Source organism: Piliocolobus tephrosceles, chromosome 14 (assembly GCF_002776525.5).
Source record: "Piliocolobus tephrosceles isolate RC106 chromosome 14, ASM277652v3, whole genome shotgun sequence".
Taxonomy (NCBI): domain Eukaryota; kingdom Metazoa; phylum Chordata; class Mammalia; order Primates; family Cercopithecidae; genus Piliocolobus; species Piliocolobus tephrosceles.
In genome coordinates, this window is record NC_045447.1 from 75,307,939 (window position 1) to 75,331,431 (window position 23,493).

Consider the following 23,493-nt stretch of genomic DNA (forward strand, 5'->3'; position numbering starts at 1 on the left):
TTATAGAGTAATCAGAGAAGGCCTTTCTGATACAGTGATACTTGAGGGGAACTTTGAGTGCATACATATGATTATCTGGTGGAGAAGCAAGAATAGCACGTAAAGTGAGAACATATGTAGTGTGTTCCAGGCACAGCATGGAGCCCAAGATGGATGGATGGATGGATGGGTAGACAGAGTTTAAAAAATAACATTAATACTTATTGAGTAGATCAACTAACACCAGCAGCTATCAGTATACACTAATGACTAAAAAACACTGACCAAAACTACACAAAAATTAAGTGGGGCGGTATTACATCTAGGAGTTATCCAACACCACGATGTAAGAAAAGAATGTCATGCAGCTATTCTTACGGGCAAGCCAAGCCTCTCAGCCTTCAATAGCAATGTTGGTTTCTCTGCTGTCAGCCTTTGCTCGGGGAAATGATAAAGATGAAGGAAAACAGCACTAGATCTATAATCACCTTCCTTGAGAACAAAGAAATCTGAAACTTTCAGCTCCATTCTACTTTAAAGAATGTCACTAAACGTAACTAAAGCGGGCATTTGACTCATTCACCTGTCCAAAGAATATCTGCTCGGCTACATTTAATTCATTCATGAAATTAAGTTATAATTTTTTTTTCCATTTTTTATTGAAACAGAGTCTCGCTCTGTCCCCCAGGCTGGAGTGCAGTGGTGCGATCTCTGCTCACTGCAAGCTCCGCCTCTTGGGTTCACCCCATTCTCCTGCCTCAGCCTCCTGAGTAGCTGGGACTACAAGCGCACACCACCAGGCCCAGCTAATTTTTTTGTATTTTTAGTAGAGATGGGGGTTTCACCGTGTCAGCCAGGATGGTCTTGATCTCCTGACCTCGTGATGTGCCCACCTCGGCCTCCCAAAGTGCTGGGATTACAGGCACGAGCCACTGCGCCTGCACCCCCGTCTTTCTTTTTAAGAGACAGGGTCTCTTACTCTGTCACCCAGGATAGAGCACAGTGGTGGGATCACAGCTCACTGCAGCCTTGAATTCCTGAGCTCGAGTGATCCTCCCACCCTTAGCCTCCTTAGTAGCTAGGACCACAGGCACACACCACTAAATTTTTCTTTAATTTTTTTGTAGACACAGGGTCTGACCATGTTGCCCAGGCTCATCTCGAACCTCTGGGCTCAAGGGATCCTCCTACCTCGGTCTCTCAAAGTGCAGAGATTACAGAAATGAGCCACCACATTTGGCCAAAGTTGTAAATTTTGCTTACTAGTATGTAAATGCCATTTTCAGACTACTCTTAGGTGCCTCTTCAAAGAAACCAGACCATATTTTTTTTCATCTTTCTTGTTTTGGTAAGTGTTTATAAATTCAATGAGATATACAATTCTACATAAAAAGATAAATGCTATTGGGTCAAATCAGAAAAGTATATTTAATTAACATTTTTCGGCTGCTGAGAAGCAGGGTATTCAAAGCTGCTATCCTTATACAACCTCCCTTGCTCCTACTCAGGGACACAAAGACCTGTTTTGAATTGAAACGAGCAGGAGCAGTGTCTGTTCTGCAGCCAGCGCAACTTGTCAGTTCAAACAATTACTTCTTCCTCATCTACTTGAATTCCCTAATCAGGTTGGATACATCAAAAAAAGTACTGAATTCTGACAATTGCTACAGACAGTCCTAGCTCTCCTGATCCACTCTTACGGCTACATGGACAGTTTCTACTGAATATGGAATATTAATACTGCACAAGGACAATAATGTACAATTTTCCAAAAAGTCACAATGGGAAGCTAAATAACACAGAGGGGTCTTTTCTCAGATCTTTCGAGGAGGGGGCAGGACAAGAAAGGTCACCCTGGTCCTGAGATTCAGGGTCCATGAGGAAAGAGTAAGAAGAAAGCATGACCAGGTGAGTCCTGACACTGAAACAGAAGCTGTGGGAAGGCTGGGACCAGGAGGAATTAACTATTAGCAGGAAGTAGTCAGTGCCCAGCAGGTGAATTCTTCTGCAAGTGACAGAACAATTCTGTGATCTTTACTGTATCAATGTCAATATGACTGTGACTTTGTAGTATAGTATTCTAAGATGGTAGCATTGGGAGAAACTGAGTAAAGGGTACAAAGAATCACTGTGCACTATCTCCTACAAGTGCATATGAATCTACAATTACCTCAAAATAAAGAGTTTAATTTTTTAACAAAAAAAAGAAAACCAAGTGTCGACATGTGGCCGTAAGCTGCATGTGCTGAAGTATCACTATCTGAGCCAAAGCTCACAAAAGGCTTACCTCCCAGTTACTGAATGAATATGATTAAGACCCATAAATGTAAAATGTTATTTATCTGTGCCCTAAAGGAGGATTTCAGTGTAGAGAATGTTGTTTTCAAAATGTGCTTTCACCATATAATGAATATGGTAAAAATGGATATTGCCACATACACTGGGGACTTTGAAGCCATTTCTTTCTCCACTGGGGACCGCTGGGATTTCCCCAGGTTCAAGGCCATTCCCATGGCACTCCACATCACTCTCTTCTTCCTCTGTTAACACATCATTACTCTCTGACACTGATGAGCATGACTGAGGTGACTTTGGCCATGAAAGCTTGGATGGGTCTGATTTCTCGGGCTTCTCATAACCACTAGATAATGGAATGGACTCATCAGCCTCACTGAGTATAGAAGGTTCACTTCTACATGCATAAGCTTTGTCATCCTCAGTTTTTATGTCTTCTGTTACAGATGTACTTAAGCAGCTGTTTCCTGAGGATAAAACAGAAGACTGTTAATAAATCTTGCATTGTATTATTACTAAGTAGAATTAGTAAACTATTCCCAACTGATTCCGTATCTTACACACACATGCATACGCATGCACACACACATACATGCACACACACAAAACAAGCCTCATTTGTACCCATCACATACTAGCTCTGATACTGAACAATCCAGTTCTTCTACTTAAGTATTATGCCAGGGTTCAAAATCTGGAGATCAACGTGCAAAGAACCATAGAGCGACAGAACTAATGAAATTGAGGGCCCTTAGGCAAAACCATCCAGCAATTCATAAACTGGCTAATTAAACACAGTATAAGAGAAAGCATGATGAGGGGCCGGGCACGGTGGCTCACATGTGTAATCCCAGCACTTCGGGAGGCCAAGGCAGGTGGATCACTTGAGGCCAGAAGTTGGAGATCAGCCAGGCCAACATGGCAAAACCCCAGCTCTACTAAAAATATAAAAATTAGTCGGGCATGGTGGTGCACACCTGTGGTCCCAGCTACTCAGGAGGCTGAGGCAAGAAAACTGCCTGAACCTGGGAGGCAGAGGTTTCAGTGAGCTAAGATTGTGCCACAGCACTCCAGCCTGAGCGGCAGAGAGAGAGTCTATCTCAAAAAAGAAAAAAAAAAAAAAAAAAAAGGACTATAATGAAATATCCATATGTATTGCCTAACTCTCTTTTCTGCATTTGTTGTAATTCCCTTCGCTACCTTCTCTACCTTGCTATCTCGTATCCATTCATCGAAACTCAATTCAGATATCACCTTTGCCAAGAAACCTTGGCTCTCCAGCTTTTGTGTGTCTGAAGTCCTTCCTTGGTAAACCAGCAACATCCTAAGTGAGCTCTATAATGCTACTTACCACACTGGATTGTAATTATGTGGTTATTTGCCTAGCTCTCCACCAAAACACAAACTCATTTTTTAAAAGTTCTGTGGTTTAAACTCTATCCACACAGCTATTTCAAGAGCAAAGGCAATGAGGCTGGAGAAGCAGCTGAGGACCAGTTCAGGACTATATGAGGACTTTTTCTTTTATTGTAGGTGGAATAATACTAAGAAGAAGGTAGTGAGAAGACCTAAGCTTTTTTTCTTTTAAAGGATCACTCTGATGGTCACCTGGAGAACTGACTAGCTGGCGTGACTACAGCTGACACTCCTGAATAAGAAGGGAGCAATTGCTGCAGTCGTCCAGGCAAGAGCAATGGTGCCATGAGTGAGGGGGAAGCAGCAGCAGGAGTCAGATTCTGGCAGAGGGGGGAATCCCATGAGGAAGGATTTACAGGATGAGAAGTATGAGAGGAACACAGGAATTAGCTTGATTATTACGAGACAAAAACTCCAACAAATATGAAAGAGGCAAATCATTAAAGTAGTTTCAGAAAAATATGCTACCAAAGGGAGAAAAGGCAAAGTAGCTGAGATTTTTTAGACAATTGTTTTAGTACAGAAGAGAAGCGAGGGGACTATACATGTCATTTCACTAGGTTGACTTTTTATTATTGTTGTTGTTCTTAAAACCTTGATCTTTATTTTCTTCTTAAGTCGAAAGCTAAGAATCTACAAAGACTTATCGATAATTGGTTTTCTCTACTCATGTGAATTCAAAAGAAGCCTTCCAAAAATGTATATTGTAAATTGAGTTGCACTAAGAAAAAAAAAATCTCATTTTAGTATCTTCTTTTTTATTAAACCAAATAGGCACTGCTGGGTGCTTGTCTCACAATTCTGTGAGACACAGCAGTGAGGCTTTCTATAAATATCCCCTGGGACTCTTGGTTGAGTTACTCCATGACTTTGGGTAGATTATTGATTAAGCTACGTGGACTAGTCAGATACTTGTCATAGTGAACATCGGTTTAAGATATCTGATCATCAACCACCTACTACTTACATGTGAAACATAATCATCCATCTTCTCACCTGAGAGTTTGATATGATCTGATAAATTCTGATCCACCTGCATCCTGCTAGCAGAGGACTCTTCTTCTGAAGGTGCTTCTGTGTTCCTCAGCTTCGCTGCTGCTTCTGACTTTTCACTGACCTTGAGGTCATCTGTGCCTGAGTCGGGGTTAGGGACCTCTGCCCCATCGACTTCAGCTGACACTTCCTCTTCCTCCTCAGCCTTAGGCCTTTTAGAGGTAGATCTAGCACACTGGAAGCTGTCAACAAGAAAAGCGGTCGTCAGAGCGGGATGTTTGCAACAGATATGAAAAACACATCCCAATATAAATGTCATTTTCACTTGCTTAAAGAAGGAAAAAACTGACATTGTTAATCACTTTGCCAAGTCAATGATCACAACTGAAATATTAAATTTGAAATCAAAATCTTAAGAACAATTCTCAGATCAATCAATAAAATTTTAAAATTCACACAACTGTAAATAATTGATTATTAAACATTATTTTGTAAAAGGGCCATAGCTAAAATTTTGTAGCAACATTTTAAAAGTCTGAAAATAAAAATAAAGTAAAAAATGTTGAGAGAGAAATAAAATCAATAAATAAAATATTTAGATAATGAAGAAAATAAATGAAAAATCAGGATATCCTGTAAAGCTAGTGCTAAAAGTAAATTTTTTATATTTCAAGGTAAACTACTGACTACTTTTCATTTAGCTTTGTATAACTGTCAGATATGTATGAAAATAGTTCAAATTAAATGCCAATTCATCAACAGCTAAAGGATTTAAAACAGAAACAAGGCTAACTGGTACGTGGGTGTGGGTGTGGGTGTGGATGTGGGTGGGGGTGGGGGAGGGTGTGTGGGTGTGGGTGTGTGTGTGTGTGTGTGTGTGTGTGTTTCATAAAGGCACTGTCTCACTATATTGCCCAGGGTGGTCTAGAACTCCTGGCCTCAAGTGATCCTCCCTCACTGGCCTTCCAAAGTGCTGGGATAACAGGCATGAGCCACCACATTCAGCCTAATTTTATGTATTTAACATCATATATCAACATACTATTTTCAGAGTGAACACAATTTTTATCTTCTTCCTCTCTATTTTCCAGCAAGTCACTTGATAGCTTTGGCATATATGCTTTTTACATATGAAACAAACATTCCTAACAACTAGGAACAATTACAAATCAACTCAAAGCAACAGTGTCCAAAACACACCCATATGTATTACACACATCCGAGAAACCACCACAGGACTAAGCACTGTACAAAGTCAGGGAGAGCAGAGAATAGGGTGGCCAGCAATAACCTATATAAATCAGCTTTCCCTGCTGCTGATGGCAGTAACAGTAGTAGTATCGTCATCACCATCATCGCTTTTGTTGCAAATCCATGCATTGGCTGATGTGGGAAAAATCTCAACATTATAAACGGTGTAGTACGTGTGAAAAAAAGAAGGCTGACGTGTGCTTGAGACGTCAATGAATCATTTCCTTCATCAGACTTCCCTAAATGGGATATTTCCAAAGGGAGATCAATAATCTCTAAATATCAAGCCACAAGGCTGAGCATATTAAACAAGCCCATAGTCAGGCTTTCTAACTAGGTAAACAAGTTCCATTGATTATTTGAACCTACTGACAAGTATTTAGATCTGTTCAAGTGTCATAAATCTATGGTCTCTATCAACCCAAAAGGCCCACTGTGGTTAATAACTGGAAACCAAGTCATACACCTAATGAAAATATTGTGTTTTCCATCCACTAAAGAACAATGTTCAAGATGTTCTCCTGGTATGTATTCTGAACTCAGGATTGGATACTGCCTCCTTCCAATGTTGGCTTCTTTAGTGCTATGAATTAACACATTTATCAAAAACACTGACTGTCCAAATTAGTATTTCTCAAACTTTTCTTGAATGTAACACACAGTGAGTTATACATTTCAGATAGTGGCACTATATACCACAGACACACATACTCACACGTTATGAGTGAATATTTGCCCTTACCACAGAGGAAGCACTACAGTAGTTTTTATTCTATTTTACCACCTCATTTTAAAATGTTGGTCCTGACCTACTAACAAACACATTGACAATCATTGCGGTAAACTATAGGGTGAAATATCAACACCTGAGTTAGTTCTGCACCTCAGGTCTAGCTCTTATAAAATGCCGAAGTTTGACTCCATGTTACTAAGGTTCTTTCACTCACTACCATTTTAAATTAGGAGAAAACAAATATCAGGGAAAAGAAAAGACAGAAAATAAGCATCATAAGTCTGGGCAAAGATGTAAAATTATGGTGTTACTTAGTTAATATCAAAAAAGGTGGAAACACTCTACAGGGGATAAAACACATGCAGGCATTAAAAATTATGTTGCAGCAAATCAATCAGTTACATGAAAAAAACACTCAAAACTCATCATCAGATTGTTAATAGAGCATGGCCCCAAATTTGGAAAGATATATAATATTCATAAAATACATAATAAATACATAGGTAAAGGATATATACAAAATGTTAACACTGGTTATCTCTGGATAGTGAGGTTATGAGTGATATGGGATTCCTTCATTATTCTTTTCCTTATTTTACAAATTTCCTCCAATGCACAAATATTACTTTTATAATCTGAAAGAAAAACAATGAGTAATATTGAAGAGGAAAATTTAATATAAAATTGGAAAACATAAGAGCCTTAAAAGGTAGCTTAAGGACCTGAGCAATACAACACACACCCTATTCAATAGGTTTTAAAACAACAAGATGCCCACAGCAGATCTAAAAGCTTTTGAAATGATCCTGGCCACAAAGACGGAATGGAGAATAAAGTTCACAAGGATAAGCATGTTTCAGAAATGCCATGTGCTGTGTTTTACATCTTACAAAAGAATAAAACCAAGTGCATAAAATGTAGTAAAATATAAGCATCCAGATGACAGTAGTAGCTCGGATGTTGGACAAATGAAGAAGATGACCACTAAAGCCAAAAAGCAAAATGGTGGCAAAATGAAAAAGTGGAAAATCAAGTCATTGATTAACATATGGAAATGCACAGAAAGGAACAATACAACCATAAAATACATTCATGTAAGTGGTCTAACAAGTTCTATATTGTTCTATTTGCCATGTAGAGTAACTTCAGGAATATTCTCAAACAAAATAAATATATATCTCTTCCTACATTGTATTTATTACACATCTACCAGTTAAAAATAATTTGTGTCACATTTTCAGAAAGGTATTAAGTTATGATTAATAAATAGAAAAAGCAAGTAAATTGCCACATCCAATGACCCATTTTAACTGAGAAAACACTACAGGCAAGGAGGGTCAGTGGGGTGGGGGGTCATTACCTCCGGGATGCTTTTCTTACTTTCCTCCTTCTCTGCAGCCATGCTTTTACTTCAGGGGTGGATGCTGGAGTAGGCTTCGTGTGATCAATGGTATATATATCCTTTCCTTGTTTCCAAAGCTGATACCTGTCTGGCTGAAATTTCCTCACAAAGATATCCATTGAAATTTTCACCATGTCTTTCCTGCAAGTGCACTGAAACACAACCAGGTTGGAGAGTGTTAAACGTTTCGCTAACTATACAGTAACACAAAGTTGGTCCTTGAACACACCATCCATGAATACGTAGTCACTACATAATGGAGGATAATGCATTACATCATCAAACATTCAGTGGGTGATAAACCCAATTTCTTCTGAATAGAGATGAGAATCTATATATTCACATTTATAATGTGGTTTTAATGGCTTGTGGACCTCATAGGGAACTACGTACCAAGAAAAACTAAAAGGAAAGAGTGCTCATTTGGAAGCATGTCTGCAATGGAAAGACTATCTGCCCATCACAATGATGTGTCAATGAACTGAGCACTAAAAGGTCTGTAAAGCTGAAAACCTGGGTTGTCAACAAATAAAACAACCCAACGAATGTGTGATTAGAATACTTTAACCAATGAGTTGAGATAAATTTACTCCAAGATATATTTTGTTATATTTATGGTTATTAACAAACTGTCATAAGGTAACCCAAAATTAGGAGCAAATGAATAGCCTTTTCTACATCACATTACATACAACATCCAATACCATTAACAACAACAACAAACATATCCACTAAAACAAAGACATGGGGTAAAGGCGAAAAGTTCAAAGAAAAAATTATTTTGATCTACTATGCCTTTAATTCTCATGAATACATAGTTATCAGTCACATCTTATTAACCAAGTTTTCTACAAAGACTTCACGCAAAGTTTTATCAGGTCTAGGCCAACACTAAGCAACAGGGAAGTTATCATTCAAATGGTGGTGCATAAATAATCTCCAAGATTTAACTGATACACCTTGACAATCCCTAACGTACCTGGTAACAGACTGACTGAACAGTTTTGACACAATAAGACTTTAGATATCTTGGTGATACAATTATCACCTCCATGCAAATTAACTCCAAAGTCTTAATAATATCCAAACCCAAACTCCCACCACAGAGTTCTCATCCTAATGACCATTACATTCAAAATACCTAAACTCAATGTCTTCAACTGCAAACCACACTGTTTATACCAAATGATACCACAGTTCTATTCTCTTACATTCATAGTCCACATTTCCTAGACACTCCCTACGCCTTCACCCCTAAAAATTCAGCCTTGTCTCCATATACAGTGTCTCCTGTATCAATTCCTTCTGCCAGCATCCTTGCAGCTGCACTGCCAGGCCCTGAATCCTAGCATAGAAGGCTCATTTCCCTGCCTGTCATTTCTCCTAACAATAATCCATCATTACAGCTGTTACTTTCATCTGCCCCAAATATCTTACAATCATTCATTCCTGAGTTCAATAAGGTGTAATCACCCTGCTTTTCCTTTAGAATAAGGTCTAAATTTATGAGCCTGGCATTAAGGGTTCCAAGATTTTACTCCACCAATGAGATTTTCAGGTTTCTCTCCCACAGCAAGTCAACATGAATATTCTTCTTCAACCCAAGTTATGGGAGCCCAAATGCCCCATATGCTTCATTACTTCAGTATTTTCCTCCTACCACACCACCTTCCTGCATACTAGTCTGCTATCCAGCAAAACTTCATCCTTAGCTCTGAATATAAATCGTCCCAACTATTCCTCTGAACCTAATACTATTTATCTACACCACTGCTTTCTATTATTGGTTACATATAATGAGGGTTCAAAGTTATCTTGCTATAATTATCTTGCCACTGGAATACAGAAAATGAGGGTCCTGAGAAATTGAAAGATATTTTGGATTAAGATGTAATCTATTGACAAAAGGGGGAAAAAAGCTTGGAATTATAACAAGAAACTTTCTTAAAGTGTCATCTATATATGTTATGAACAAATGGAAGAGACATTCTATATTTCATTATTTTCTAACAACCCTAATATTAGTGAAGAAAATAAGAATTAAGAATGTATTAACAATCATTTCTAATTTGTATTATGACTTCATAATTCATAATTATTCATTATTTTTTTATTCATTATTTCTATATTAAGAAGTAACAAAGCACTGCTAAGAGTCAGGAATCAAAGTAACCTCTTATTTAACCAAGAATATGTCTGGTGGTGGTAACTAACAGGGCCAAAACCATTAATTAGGCCTGACATGTAATTTTATTCTAGCTCCTCAGACTACACTCTCATAATCACGTAGATCTGTGCAAGTTCAGATATGTTAGTCTAAAAAAAAAAAGGTGTAATACCCTAACTGAATTTTTATTTTATTTTTGAGACACGGTCTCACTTTGTCACCCAGGCTGGAGTGTACAGTGGCGCAATCTCAGCTCACTGCAATCTCCCCTTCCCTGGTTCAAGCGATTCTCCTGCCTCAGCATCCCATGTAGCTGTGATCACAGGGCATGTGCCACCACTCTCAGCTGATTTTTGAACTTTTAGTAGAGACGGGATTTTGCTATGTTAGCCAAGCTGGTCTCAAACTCCTAACCTCAGGTGATCTACCCACCTCGCCCAAAGCGGTGGGATTACAGGTGTGAGCCACTGCTCCTGGCCCTGAATTTCTTACTTTATTTTTAATGAACCATTATTGTGAATTATCTCAGATACCTTGCCCCATCTGACCTTCCTACACCACTCTATTCTTAACCATGAGCATACACACAGTGTCTCTCGTATAGAGAAATATATTCTAGGTGCCTAAAGAGTCCCTTAAAAATATTTGTTAAATAATCTTTAAAAAAATGTAAGGAAATAGAGACAGGCTCGGAGGACTCACATTAATTAGTCCAAGGTCACATACCTAATAAGTAACAGAGACTTTGCTAGATTCAAATCTAGCAGTTCTACACTCTTACCCAATCTACTGTGGAAATTCCAAAACAAAACCACATTCAATACGTATAACATGTTTTATAATTTAAATGGCCACATTTTTCCATCTCAATCTTCTTTATCTATGACCCATAACCAAACTGAAATTGTAGCTGCGAATAAACATCCGGGACTCATTATATTTGCTTTCTATGCAAGATACCATGCTGTGTTGATAGAGGTTAACCAGCCTAGCTAACAATTTTCCAAAATAAGTTTCCTTCCCTCCTCCCACTTCTAATAGGTTCAGATTAATTTCTCTGGAATATGTGCAGGCTTCACTGTGCCAGGATATGTCTCCCTTATAAAGTAAGGCAATTATAAAGCAATTTAAGATATGGGACTAGAAACTCAATCTTTCTGACCCATGAGAGCACTGTTCACATAGACAAAAACTATGCAAAAAGAAGGGGAATGGATTCAAACAGTTTGCTCCAGGGTCTCCAAAAGATTCTGTGGAAATTATTTTTAGAATTTCTGCTTCTCAACACTTAGCTGAATATCTGATAGAAAGGTTGTGGAAGTTCAGAGTTACAGATATTAAACAATCCACTCCTGCTGTGCCATGTAAAACAGCATGAAATTGAACTCTTTAGTATTCAGGGGGTAGATAAAGTTATTTTGTTCTGAATTCATGCACTCCATGTCACAGTTTATATGGATGATAAAAAGATCAGATAAAAATAGGGCTCGGCACACTCTTAGAGATCTGAATTCTTTATAAACATAAATATTTGTATGAGTCCATATGATCATATATGAAAGCAGACAGGCAGGGTGTGGTGGCTCACGCCTGGAATCCCAGCACTTTTGGAGGTCAAGTTGGGCAGATCACCTGAGGTCAGGAGTTCGAGACCAGCCTGGCCAACATGGTGAAACTCCATCTCTACTAAAAATACAAAAATTACCTGGGCATGATGGCGCATGCCTGTAATCTCAGCTACTCGGGAAACAGGCAGGAGAATTGCTAGAACCCAAGAGGCAAACGTTGCAGTGAGCCGAGGTCGCACAACTGCACTCCAGCCTGGACGACACAGTAAGACTCCATCTCAAAAGAAAAAAAGAAAAAAAAAAAAAAAAAGCAAACAGAAATGGCATGGATGCATATTGTTGAATATAATGTTGTATATAATCCTTCTTCTAAAATGTTTTTATTAAAATGTTCAGGTATACTGATTTCCTTGTTAGAGACTCTTTCAGATATTTCTTTTTAAATGACTACGTTAACACAATTAGAAGGCATCCTGAACCCAGAATAAACCTTAGGAAGTAAGTCATCCACTTGAATCATCATATTCTAATTCATGGATAAGAAACTGAGGCACAAAAATGCTAACTGACTTGTTGGATGTCACAAGGATAGTAACTGGGGGGAAAAGGGAGTTTAAGCGATGTGAGATTCACTATCCTACCCACCAGCCTCTTTGGGTTTTCAATTGTGTAACCACTGAGTACACAGGAACATAATGACTAACTTAAGGGGTCTGAATACACAACTAGCTGTCTTATAGGTTTCACAATGCTGGCCGCCATTAAGTACCATCTGACTGATGCTGAAGACATTTACCTTTTTCTACTTCTGCTGAACATGAGATAACACAGCATCTCCTGTCCTCTTCCATCTTTTCTGCACAAGTCAAACAGTAGTATGAATGTAGGTAAATGTTAATGAGGAAATAATGTTTTAAAAGAAGGGAAGGGGCGAGGATGTTAATCAATAAGGAGAAAAATTTTAAAACTAGCTATGCATGCATAATAAAATACCCAGAATAGAAGCTCTAGATAGTGTATCAAGGGTGCTCTCACTTGAGAGAAACAAAAGTAACAATTTTCAAATAAACTCTAGGTTACCACATTTTTTAATGCTATATGTCATACTAATTTTGAGTGTGAGTCTCTGGAAAAAATGAAACCTTGATTTATTTAGCAGCCATGTTGAAAACAATAACCTGCACTCCATGTACTCTGATTATATGTCACCTGCCACCTGAAAACTCTGGTATTGTTCTTAAAGCAGGAAAACATCTAATGAAAGCTAACTAGACCAAGACAGCAATGCTTTTAGTCTATTTGAGTTTCTAATGTTAACAATATGGTCAGGGGCTGGGTACAGTGGGGCTCACGCCTGGAATGCTAGCACTTTGGAAGGCTGACACAGGAAGATTTCTTGAGGCCGTAAGTTCAAGAGCAGCCTGGGAAACGTTTTTGAGGCCGTAAGTTCAAGAGCAGCCTGGGAAACAAAGCAAGACCCCGTATCTGGGGGGAAAAAACAGCAGCAGAAATTTAACACTAAATAAGAAAAGGAAAACAACTCATGTTTTTGAAATAAAAATTTGACAATTCAATGACAAAACAAACTTTTTCAGCCAAACTTCTCTATAAAAACAGTAGTACTAAAAGTAAATAATTCAGCATCTCAGATTCACTTTACCTAGCAATCCCTGCCTTCCCTCTCAAGTATGACACTATGTCTGGCCCCACTATTCTATTTTCTCTGTTATTAGTTTCATGAAATGATTTAAAGTGGACAAAAGACAGACATATTAAACTTGAATCAGAAAAAAAGCAGACAGACAGAAAAACACACAATGGATTTATTTCTCTCTAGCCAAATTTAAACATCATCAAACAGGAAGAATATGGAGAAACATTTCTTGAAAGAAGATTCATTATTATTCTAACAAATCAAAATGAGAAGAACAGGATTTAAATCAGTTTAAACCCAACAGGTATCCAACACGCAGAACTAACTCCCATGACTGTTAGCATTAGCTGCCTAACATGAAACTCACAAATACCAAAACAAAGCTGCATTAAACCAGTCTGTGAAGTGGTGAGAATAAAGCATGCCAACAATTTGGCAACACATACCAGAATGTTTAAAATATTTAACAGTCTTTTAAAATATGAATAACCTATGATCACAATTGGTGGCATTTTCCTAAGCAGATAATTTTGAATTAATATACAACTTAATTTCAACAACGCATAGCTCATCTGTGTTTATCAAATATCTCAAAATTAGAAAAAAAATTTCTGATACTCTTTTAAAAAATTATGGTATAGCCATGTAAACTGATTTTATGGGAGAATATTTAATCATATGAAAACGCATTACCATTATTAGGTAGAGAAAACAGGTGCGTGTGTGTGTATTTTTTTCTGTTTGCACATGTGTGGATATATATATCTACAAATATATATTTTTTTCACATACGTAGATATATATACACAAACACACACACACACACACCCCTATTTTCACAAAATAGGAAATAGCTCCCCGCTAAATAGATGGAACGAGTAAGAGATCAAGGTCTCTCTCTTGATTTCTCACTGTCACTCTTGATCTTTCTATATTTATCTTAAACCAAAGGTGTTTTATTTTGATACCCATTGTTATATTCCCTTCAGATCACTTGCCACAATGTGTAATCATATTTTGTGTATTTTTTTAGTTCTCAGTTGTTTTCAACACTAAAACCTACACTCAGTGAAGACAGGCATCAGATCTGTTTTACCACTCAGTATCTGTCATCAGTACATAGTATATGCTCCATAAATATTAGTTGAATGATGGCTAGCCCACTAGAGTAATGCCAGCAATGTTAGAAACAAGTCAAAAATGAAAATTAAAATCAAATGTTGACTCATCATATTTGAATTATTCAATAACTTCCCTCATTTCTATTTATGTAAGTTATTTTAAAATTAAATTACCTGATCATTGTGTAGAACCCTTGATTAGATGACCTTAAAGTATTACATTACTACGTGGGGGAAGTCTGCCTTAATTAATATCAAACATGTCATAAATATTAAGGAGCTTTATTTGCCCAGGAAATGACATTCATCTACAACCTACAATACAGATTTCTAACTATGCATACACTTGTTAAGAAATTGGTTAATTCAAATAAAATGCAGAATTGTCATTGATATAATGAATCATTAACAAGCTCTGGACAAAAGAATTCCTTGACTACCCGAGAGGCAAAGAGACTGCTGATAAAATCTAGAAAGTGATGTGGTATTATCAGGTGTATTTTTACTCTACAGAGATTCATTAATCAGTCCAAATGTTAAAACAGGCTACATAATAAATGCAGTTTTAATGATCTACATGTCCTCATATTCACAGGCACTTTTAATATATTTAAATCCAAACTGGAATAAGTCAAAAAAGGAATCATAAATGCAGCTGAAATCAGCCCCATGTTCTGCCAAGCAGTAAAGACCCCTTTAAAACAATTCCAACCATCCATCCATATTTCTAGAGCCAAAGAAAGCTCTACATTTGTATAACTTATATAATAATCACAGTAAAGATTACTCATCCATATGTGTAATAAGAAATCATTACACGGGTATAGTTTCACTTATTTCTTCAGATGTGGCTGCCTATTACAATCCATCTACTGTCACAAAAATTTTTTTAAATCTTTTTTTTAAAAAAAAAAGGAATGTGCTGTCATCACCAGTGCATAAATATAAGCTGCAGCAGCTATCCATTAAATCAAAATGCAAAACCCTTTCCTCAGGGGGTCTGAAAGACCAAATTAAAAGGCAGAAGAGGGTAGAGCAGAAGGAATGATGGGGTTAGTGTATGAGTGTGTCATTCGGTTTTGGTTCATCCTACATTCCATGAGCTGTTGCTAAGAGGAGGTACCCTGGGGGCCAGACCGGGGTAGGGGTCAGGGTGGGGGGAGGTGGGAATACTGTTTTTTAAATATCAATAAACAATTATCACATACCAATTCTGCACATATTTTGTCTTTCCCTTTGTCCAAGAACACAGGAAATAAGTTGAAAATGGCTTCTCAACTATTCTAAGTCATCTTAGCCACAAAATTATCACACCTGATCCATACAATCTCTGGCCCAAGACTAAATTACAAGCCTTTCCTTCATAGTGCAAAATCATGAAGTCTATGCCACCACAAGCTCTAATTTCTCCTCTCTATGAAATGTATATTGGGAAGAAAACTAACAGGAAGTCCAGCACTTTAACCAAACATTAAATTACATCCATCTTCGGTTCAAATTTAATACTTGTGCCACAGCAATATGTTCACAGTAACCAGCTATGAAGCATTCACTCTACAAATATTTTGGTGCCTAATGTGTCCCAACAGGTACAATTACAGTGACCAAGGTTCATAAGTAAGTAAACTACAAGAGGGAGGGCAGAAGTCTAAAAAGTTTTCAAAGTTCATCGTTGGTTAAGTTTTGGGAAACTTAATGGGGCTATTTTATTCAAATCATTACTCATTATTTAATCTTTTCAAAAACTTTTACTGGAACTGATGTGGCTGAATTAAATGACAAAATTGCATCGCATGATTTGTTCCTAAGATTTCTCTTCATTAGGATGCTTTCTGACTAAAAGGAGCACCTTGATTGTCCCCCAAGCTCAGGCATGTAATTTAGGGAAGCTACACTGGCCAAACATTCCATCCCAATGGCAACAGTGACTGGTTCAGAGATAGGCACATGGCCGAAGAGACACCAATGGGTTCCATGGGAATGTGTCGGTAGCTTGTTATCCTAGAGAAGCTAACAGTCCTCTTTACCACAACATGGGAAACACCGGCCTGAGAAAGAAATCCACAGAGCAGCAAGTATGACAAGAGATGTCAAGTAGGTAGTCCTGCATCGGAGAATATTTACCCATAGGACCAGCTAAGGCAGAATCAATACACTTAATATTCATCTCTAAGTATATAACACTCAAAATAAATATTAAAATCATCTCTGAATATAGAAAAGAATTTTAAATAAAAACGGTCCTCCAGTCTGTACTGGAAATGCATCTACAGTTGAAACCAGAGCGTAATAATTTGTATTTGACATATGAAAAAAATGATTTTATAGTCAGCATGGGATGAAATGGGTTATCAGGTAAGACAGTCATATGATGTGATTCAGGTATGGATGTAAAAGTTAAATTAACAAGGCAATAAATAATGGAACAGTATATATAAGGATCTGCCGAAACAGACTATTTACATTTCCATTTTTACATGTGTTCAAAACAATTAACGTCAGTTAATATGCTTGGAATATCAGGTCTATAAGTAAACAGATAAAACAACCCTATGTTCTTAATGTGGAGGCTTGATTTTTAGATAGCTGTTTAAACCAGCCACGATTTTAAATGTCAGTCAGAACATACAAAAAGGCCTTCAATATGAAAAGTTTATAAAAATGCAATTCTGGCTCTACCACGTTAAGAAATAAGTATCAAAATAGTAATTAACAATTAACCCAGGCCGGGCATGATGGCTCAAGTCTATAATCCCAGCACTTTGGGAGGCAGAAACAGGAGGATCACTTGAGGTCAGGAGTTCGAGACCAGCCTGGGCAATATGGTGAAACCCCATCTCTACTACAAATACAAAAATTAGCCAGGTGTGGTGATCCATGCCTGTGGCCCCAGCTACTCGCAAAGCTGAGGCACAAGAATCATATGAACCAGGAGGTGGAGGTTGCAGTGTGCCAATATCATGCCACTGCACTCCAGCTTGCGTGACAGAGCAAGACTCTGTCTCAAAACACACACACACACACACACACACACAATTAACTCAACAGAAGTTACATATTCCAATATCCCAGAACCAATATAAAAAATTTAAACACTCAATCTAAAACAGATTATTTTAAAAGCCCAATATAAAATACCATCTCACTTTAATACATAGATCCAAATAGTAATTTTAATAAAATGTCAAAAATATGACATCCTATAACCACAGAGATATGAAATTATGAAGTACCTGAAAATGAATAACATAGGTCCAAAGATAATATTAAGTAACTGGCATTGAACTACAAAGGTTTTTGGAAGCCTATTTTCAAAGAACCCTGACTTTGGAATTATTCTAGCAGTTCCAACAAAGTAAACTTACAACTCAGAAGGGCAGAATTCAACTACTTTCCTTTTACATTCTTTCTTAATGAAACTATAAAATATGTGAAAACAGTTTATCTTAATTATTGTTTAACCACAGCAACATCAGAGAGAGCAGAGGTCCTCTCTCTGAGAAGACCTGACTAAGCAGAATACGAAGCTCCTGCAGCAGAGGCTGCATAAAAAAAACTGCTTCCCCAAGAACCACCCAGCATACACAGAAATGGTAATCTTGGTCTCCTTTCCTCAATGGCAAGTAATTGATGGCATTTCTTCATTTATTAAAAGTAATTTTTGTAGAGATAGGGACTGAACTATGTTACTCCGGCTACCCTCAAAATCCAAATCTCAAGTGAGGATATGAACAGACACTTCTCAAAAAAAGACATTCATACAGCCAACAGACACACGAAAAAATGCTCATCATCACTGGCCATCAGAGAAATGCAAATCAAAACCACAATGAGATACCATCTCACACCAGTTAGAATGGCAATCATTAAAAAGTCAGGAAATAACAGGTGCTGGAGAGGATGTGGAGAAACAGGAACACTTTTACACTGTTGGTGGGACTGTAAACTAGTTCAACCATTGTGGAAGACAGTGTGGCGATTCCTCAAGGATCTAGAACTAGAAATACCATTTAATCCAGTCATCCCATTACTGGGTATATACCCAAAGGATTATAAATCATGCTGCTATAAGAACACATGCACATGTATGTGTATAGTGGCACTATTCACAATAGCAAAGACTTGGAATCAACCCAAATGTCCATCAATGACAGACGGGATTAAGAAGCTGTGGCACATATATACCGTGGAATACTATCCAGCCATAAAAAAGGATGAGGTGGTATCCTTTTTGGGACATGGATGCAGCTGGAAACCATCATTCTCAGCAAACTATCGCAAGGACAGAAAACCAAACATCACATATTCTGACTCATAGGTGGGAAATGAACAATGAAAACACTTGGACATGGGATGGGGAACATCACACACCTGGGAATGCCATGGTGTCAGGCGAGGGGGAAGGGGAGGGATAGCATTAGAAGATATACCTAATGTAAATGATGAGTTAATGGATGCAGCATACCAACATGGCACATGTATACATATGTAACAAACTTGCACATTGTGCACATGTACCCTAGAACTTAAAGTATAATTTTAAAAAGTAAATAAATAAAATGACAATAAAGAAAGATTACAGAAAAAATAATAATAAAAATATTAACATCAGAGTTATGTTCTTAGCTTTCTAATAGTCAAAATTATTAACTCCAACAGCTGGCAAATGAAGCTGCATTCTAACCATTTTTCAAACATTCAAATACTCCTCTGCACTGAAGAATAGTTAATCTAGGAATAGTTGAAAAAGCGATAGCAAGAAACACAGGATTAAAAAAATGAAATGTGAGCGGGAACTGTCAGGGTGGTAGAAACATCATCAAGTAGAAAAACATACAGATAGCTGATCGGGGCCTTGAGGTAGTCTAAGAAGACCGAGAGGCAGGAAAAATGACGTTTCTCTGAAAGAATGTGCAGAAGACAGATGACAGGACACATTATAAGAGAAGGAACAGATCTCATAAGTTTAAACAGCAATGAAACCATCCGTATCAACTCAGATGTCCTGTCTCTCCATTGTTACCCCTCTGCTACATCCTGAATCTTCCTCTATATTGTTACCTCTGCTAAAAGATTATCATCGCCTTCCGGCATCAACTGTATTTATCTAGATAACATGCTTCACATTTCACCTTAAATGCCCACAGACTAGGTCAGCTCCCCTACCACAAACAACTCAATGCCATGAATATGCGGCAAGATACTGGTCATAATTCGCTGTATCATTATTTCATAATGTCAGCCTCTGGGCTTCCTGTAAGAGGACAAAGATTGTGCTTCTCCTGCATCACCGCAACTCCCAACCACAGTGGTCAATAAATATTTACTGCATGAATTAATAACCAAATAAAAAATGTGTCCATGAATATATTTTTAACAATTATTACTACTACTAAAAGCACTTGTCTAGTATTTTATTTTTTTATTTGCTTACTAAAAACTACTTGCTAAGAATCACTTTTTTAATCACTTTACAGTTTACTAAGTACTGACCACCGTTCTAAGTACACTACATTTAACAACTCAATCCTCAGAGGTTGGCATAATTATTATCCCCACATAACAGATGAGAAAGCCAATGCACAGAAAGATTAAGTAACTTGCTTAAGGTTCATGGTGCACACAAGATTCAAACCCAAGAAGCCTGATTCCACAATACATTACTGGCTCAAATTTTAGTTTTAAACCAACTATATCAAATTAATGTCCATAAACAGCTTATATGTATCTTGTAAAATATTTATAGGTCTGAGATTTAACATTTTAGCTAGATATTTCTCACACATGCATAATGAATTACAAAAAACATTAGTACTTGATTCTTGATGCTGATTTCTTTTTTTAGTAATTGAGAAATGACATGAGATTTTTAAAATAAATACACAATTTAAAGTTTTCATGTTAACCACTGCATTTATGTATTATAATCCAAATGTCCGGAATAATTGCTGGATTAAGAAGAAATAAATCTGAGTCAGGGCTGTGACAGTCATTACAGCTGATGTCTTTTTTTTTTTTTTTCCCCTACTAATGGAACAAAGAAATATAACTTATTTTACAGCATCTATCATGTGGACTATAAAAAATTTACTACATAAAAATGTAAATGCTGAAAATATGTATAGGATTATTTCTTCCTTTAATAAAATCATACTGATTAAAAAGAGCATTGTTCATACTTTGTTTAAAAATGAAACCATAAAGTGTTGACTTCATATGGTCTAATTATGTGATTATCTCAAAAGTTGAAAACTGCAATTATTCTTAACTCATTTGATCATTAATGAATTCACTGTCCAAAGGTCAGTTTGTGTTTCTGAACACTAGAAAACTGGGTAAGTTATCTACTTTCCATCTTCAAATGCATTGGATATAATTTTTTCTTGAATTACTGCTAACTATATTAAACACTGCTACAAGAAAGGAGCTTAAACTATAATATGCTGTGTGCTGATCCAGGCTGTTGAGTATACAAAGTACAAGATAGATTTAAATGTATACATACATGCCCAAATTCACTCCTATTGCTTTTTTCAATCAATCAATTTAATTCATTTTCTTCAAAATCATAGCCAATAGAGCCCCCTGGTGCTCCGCTGTATCCCACTATGACTCCAGGATTCCTCACGACTCTGACATAAGTACATAACGAAGTTAATGCTACCAAGCATAACCGACCCAGAAGCTGATTTATAAATGCACTTGTGAAGGCCAGCAGGCATTGCCTACAGTCTTTGATTTATACATGCACTCATTCAGTAGTACACAGAAACTGCATTAACAACATCCTTAAAACACCATGAGCTCATAGGGAAAAAAACTGTAAAATGATGGCAATTTCTATTGTGAAGATGCAATAATATGGAAAAATAATTATGACAATGAACAGATGACAGAAAAGTAACAAAGCTAAATACCATCAAAGAGGTCACCATGTTTTTATTTTTTTGTTGTTGTTTAACAAGGCTACAGACCCTTTACCAAGCTTGTATATTACACTCACCTATTTGAATTTTGATAATAAGGATTACTATTATAAATAATTTTGAATTTAGTTAAGTCATAGTTTAAGACATTAGATATTTTAAAAAACAATTTATACATTACTAATGAATTATGATATGTATAAATACTACATTCTGTCTGATGAGAAACAGTTACAATGTTACCTTCTTTACAAACAGAAAGTTTATGCACTCATTTTCTGACAGTTTATACAGCCACTACTATCTCTGTCAGAAAGTAGGTGGGTAACTTTCAGTACCTGCATCTAGTAAGGCACTAATATAAACACAAAGCACTATACATGTACACAAGCCATGTGGATGTGATACAGTTCTTCTTTTCACCACCCCACGTTCAGTGCTGCACACATGTAGTAACATGATGGCAAGACTGTCCTCTATAATTACCACTGGATAATTATCAAGCCATCCTTTGCTATTTCTTGACTATTAGGCTATAGCAATATTTAACTTTTAAAATAAAGGACAAATAATTTTAGATATTGCCTTTAGTAAACAAATTTTGTCATATGTTTGCAAACTCACAATGCTGACATAACATAAACAAACTTGTGTGGCTATTCAAGAGGCACTACATGGTGCTTAAGTGTGGGCCTAAGAAAAAGAAAGTGAATTTGTGAGTGTCCTAGAAGCCACCTCTTGCTGCTCTCTATCACTGAACCCCATGTGGTTGATACGTAGTCGAATGTTTCACAATGTGTATATGGATGTCATTTTTCTGTGTGGCTGTCCGTTTCCCACACGAGACTGTACTGCTCACTAGCCTAGTGGTTCTCAACTGCAGGTGATTTTTGCTCCCTAGGGGATATTTGAGAATGCCTGGAGGCATTTCTAAAGGTCAGGATGCTGCTAAAAATGACAATATTGCTGAAGCTGAGAATCTCTGCACTCGGTCTAAGCAACTTGGGGAAAGAGACTACTGCCTACACAGGGTGGGCACTCAAATACGGGACAAATGGATACACATGTACATGAAAATTTGTGTCAGTGTGAAATCATCTTTAAACCATCTTTCTCCCTATGACACTCTTTAATGAACTTCCTTTTTTCCTACTTTCTATGACTATCTTTAAAGAGTTTCTTTATTATAGGCCAGGCACAGTGACTCATTCCTGTAATCCCAGCATTTTGGGAGGCTGAGGCTGGAGGGTTGCTTGAGCCCAGGAGTTTAAGACCAGCCCGAGAAACAAAGAGAGAGACCCCTAGATGAGTGCGGTGATGCAAGCTTATAGTTCCAGCTACTCAGGAGACTGAGGAAAGAGGATCGATCCCTTGAGCCCACGAGGTCCAGGCTGCAGTGACCTATGATAGTGCCACTGTACTCCAGCCTGGGTGACAAAGAGAAAGACTCTGTATTTAAAAAAAAAAAAAAAAAAATTAAAAAAATTTTAAAGAGCTTCCTTTTTTCCTTCTTTCCACTGCTTCACAGTCTTTGTGAAATGAAAGAGTATATGCATCTGTAATAAAATCAGAACTGCAGCAGTTCTGTCCTAGAGCAGAGAGGGAATGGGGAAAGGAATACTGGCCAAGCTTTCTCCATTGTGACTTGGGGAAGGTCTTGACCCCTAAGGAATCTCTCAGGGACTTGGATCAGATGGCCTCTCAGACTTCTGCTTGGGAGGATTACTTTAATCGTTTCTGTATCTACAAGCATTCACTGGACATAACAGCTTTTCATACGGGCTACACAGTTGTTAGGATGGCAGCAGAGGCCCCTACAGTATTTTATACCACAGCTGTTGTCACTTTTGTAGTAACCATAATCTTAGGTCAGGCTTGTATTTCATTTTAAGAGGCTTTAAATAAGAACATGCCTGGTGATAAATTAAGTTGACAGGCATTTCCTTTTATTACAACTGAAAGGAAGACATATATATCTGTCGTGTTAT

General features: G+C 37.3%; 1 protein-coding gene across 10 annotated transcripts in view; it reads right to left on the reverse strand.

Moving 5' to 3' along the window:
• KDM4C (lysine demethylase 4C) overlaps positions 1 to 23,493 on the reverse strand; it is a 432,363-nt gene that overhangs the window by 188,363 nt on the left and 220,507 nt on the right. For all 10 annotated transcript variants that reach the window (XR_002731803.2, XR_002731804.2, XR_002731805.2 and 7 more), the window contains exons 9-11: positions 8,028 to 8,221; positions 4,687 to 4,925; positions 2,419 to 2,741 (exon numbers count right to left, since the gene is read on the reverse strand). Coding sequence is in view for 7 of the 10 variants with exons in the window: in XM_023213146.2 (XP_023068914.1) it covers positions 2,419 to 2,741; positions 4,687 to 4,925; positions 8,028 to 8,221 (756 nt within the window). In the remaining 3 variants the exon portion in view is untranslated. The remainder of the gene's footprint in view (positions 1 to 2,418; positions 2,742 to 4,686; positions 4,926 to 8,027; positions 8,222 to 23,493) is intronic.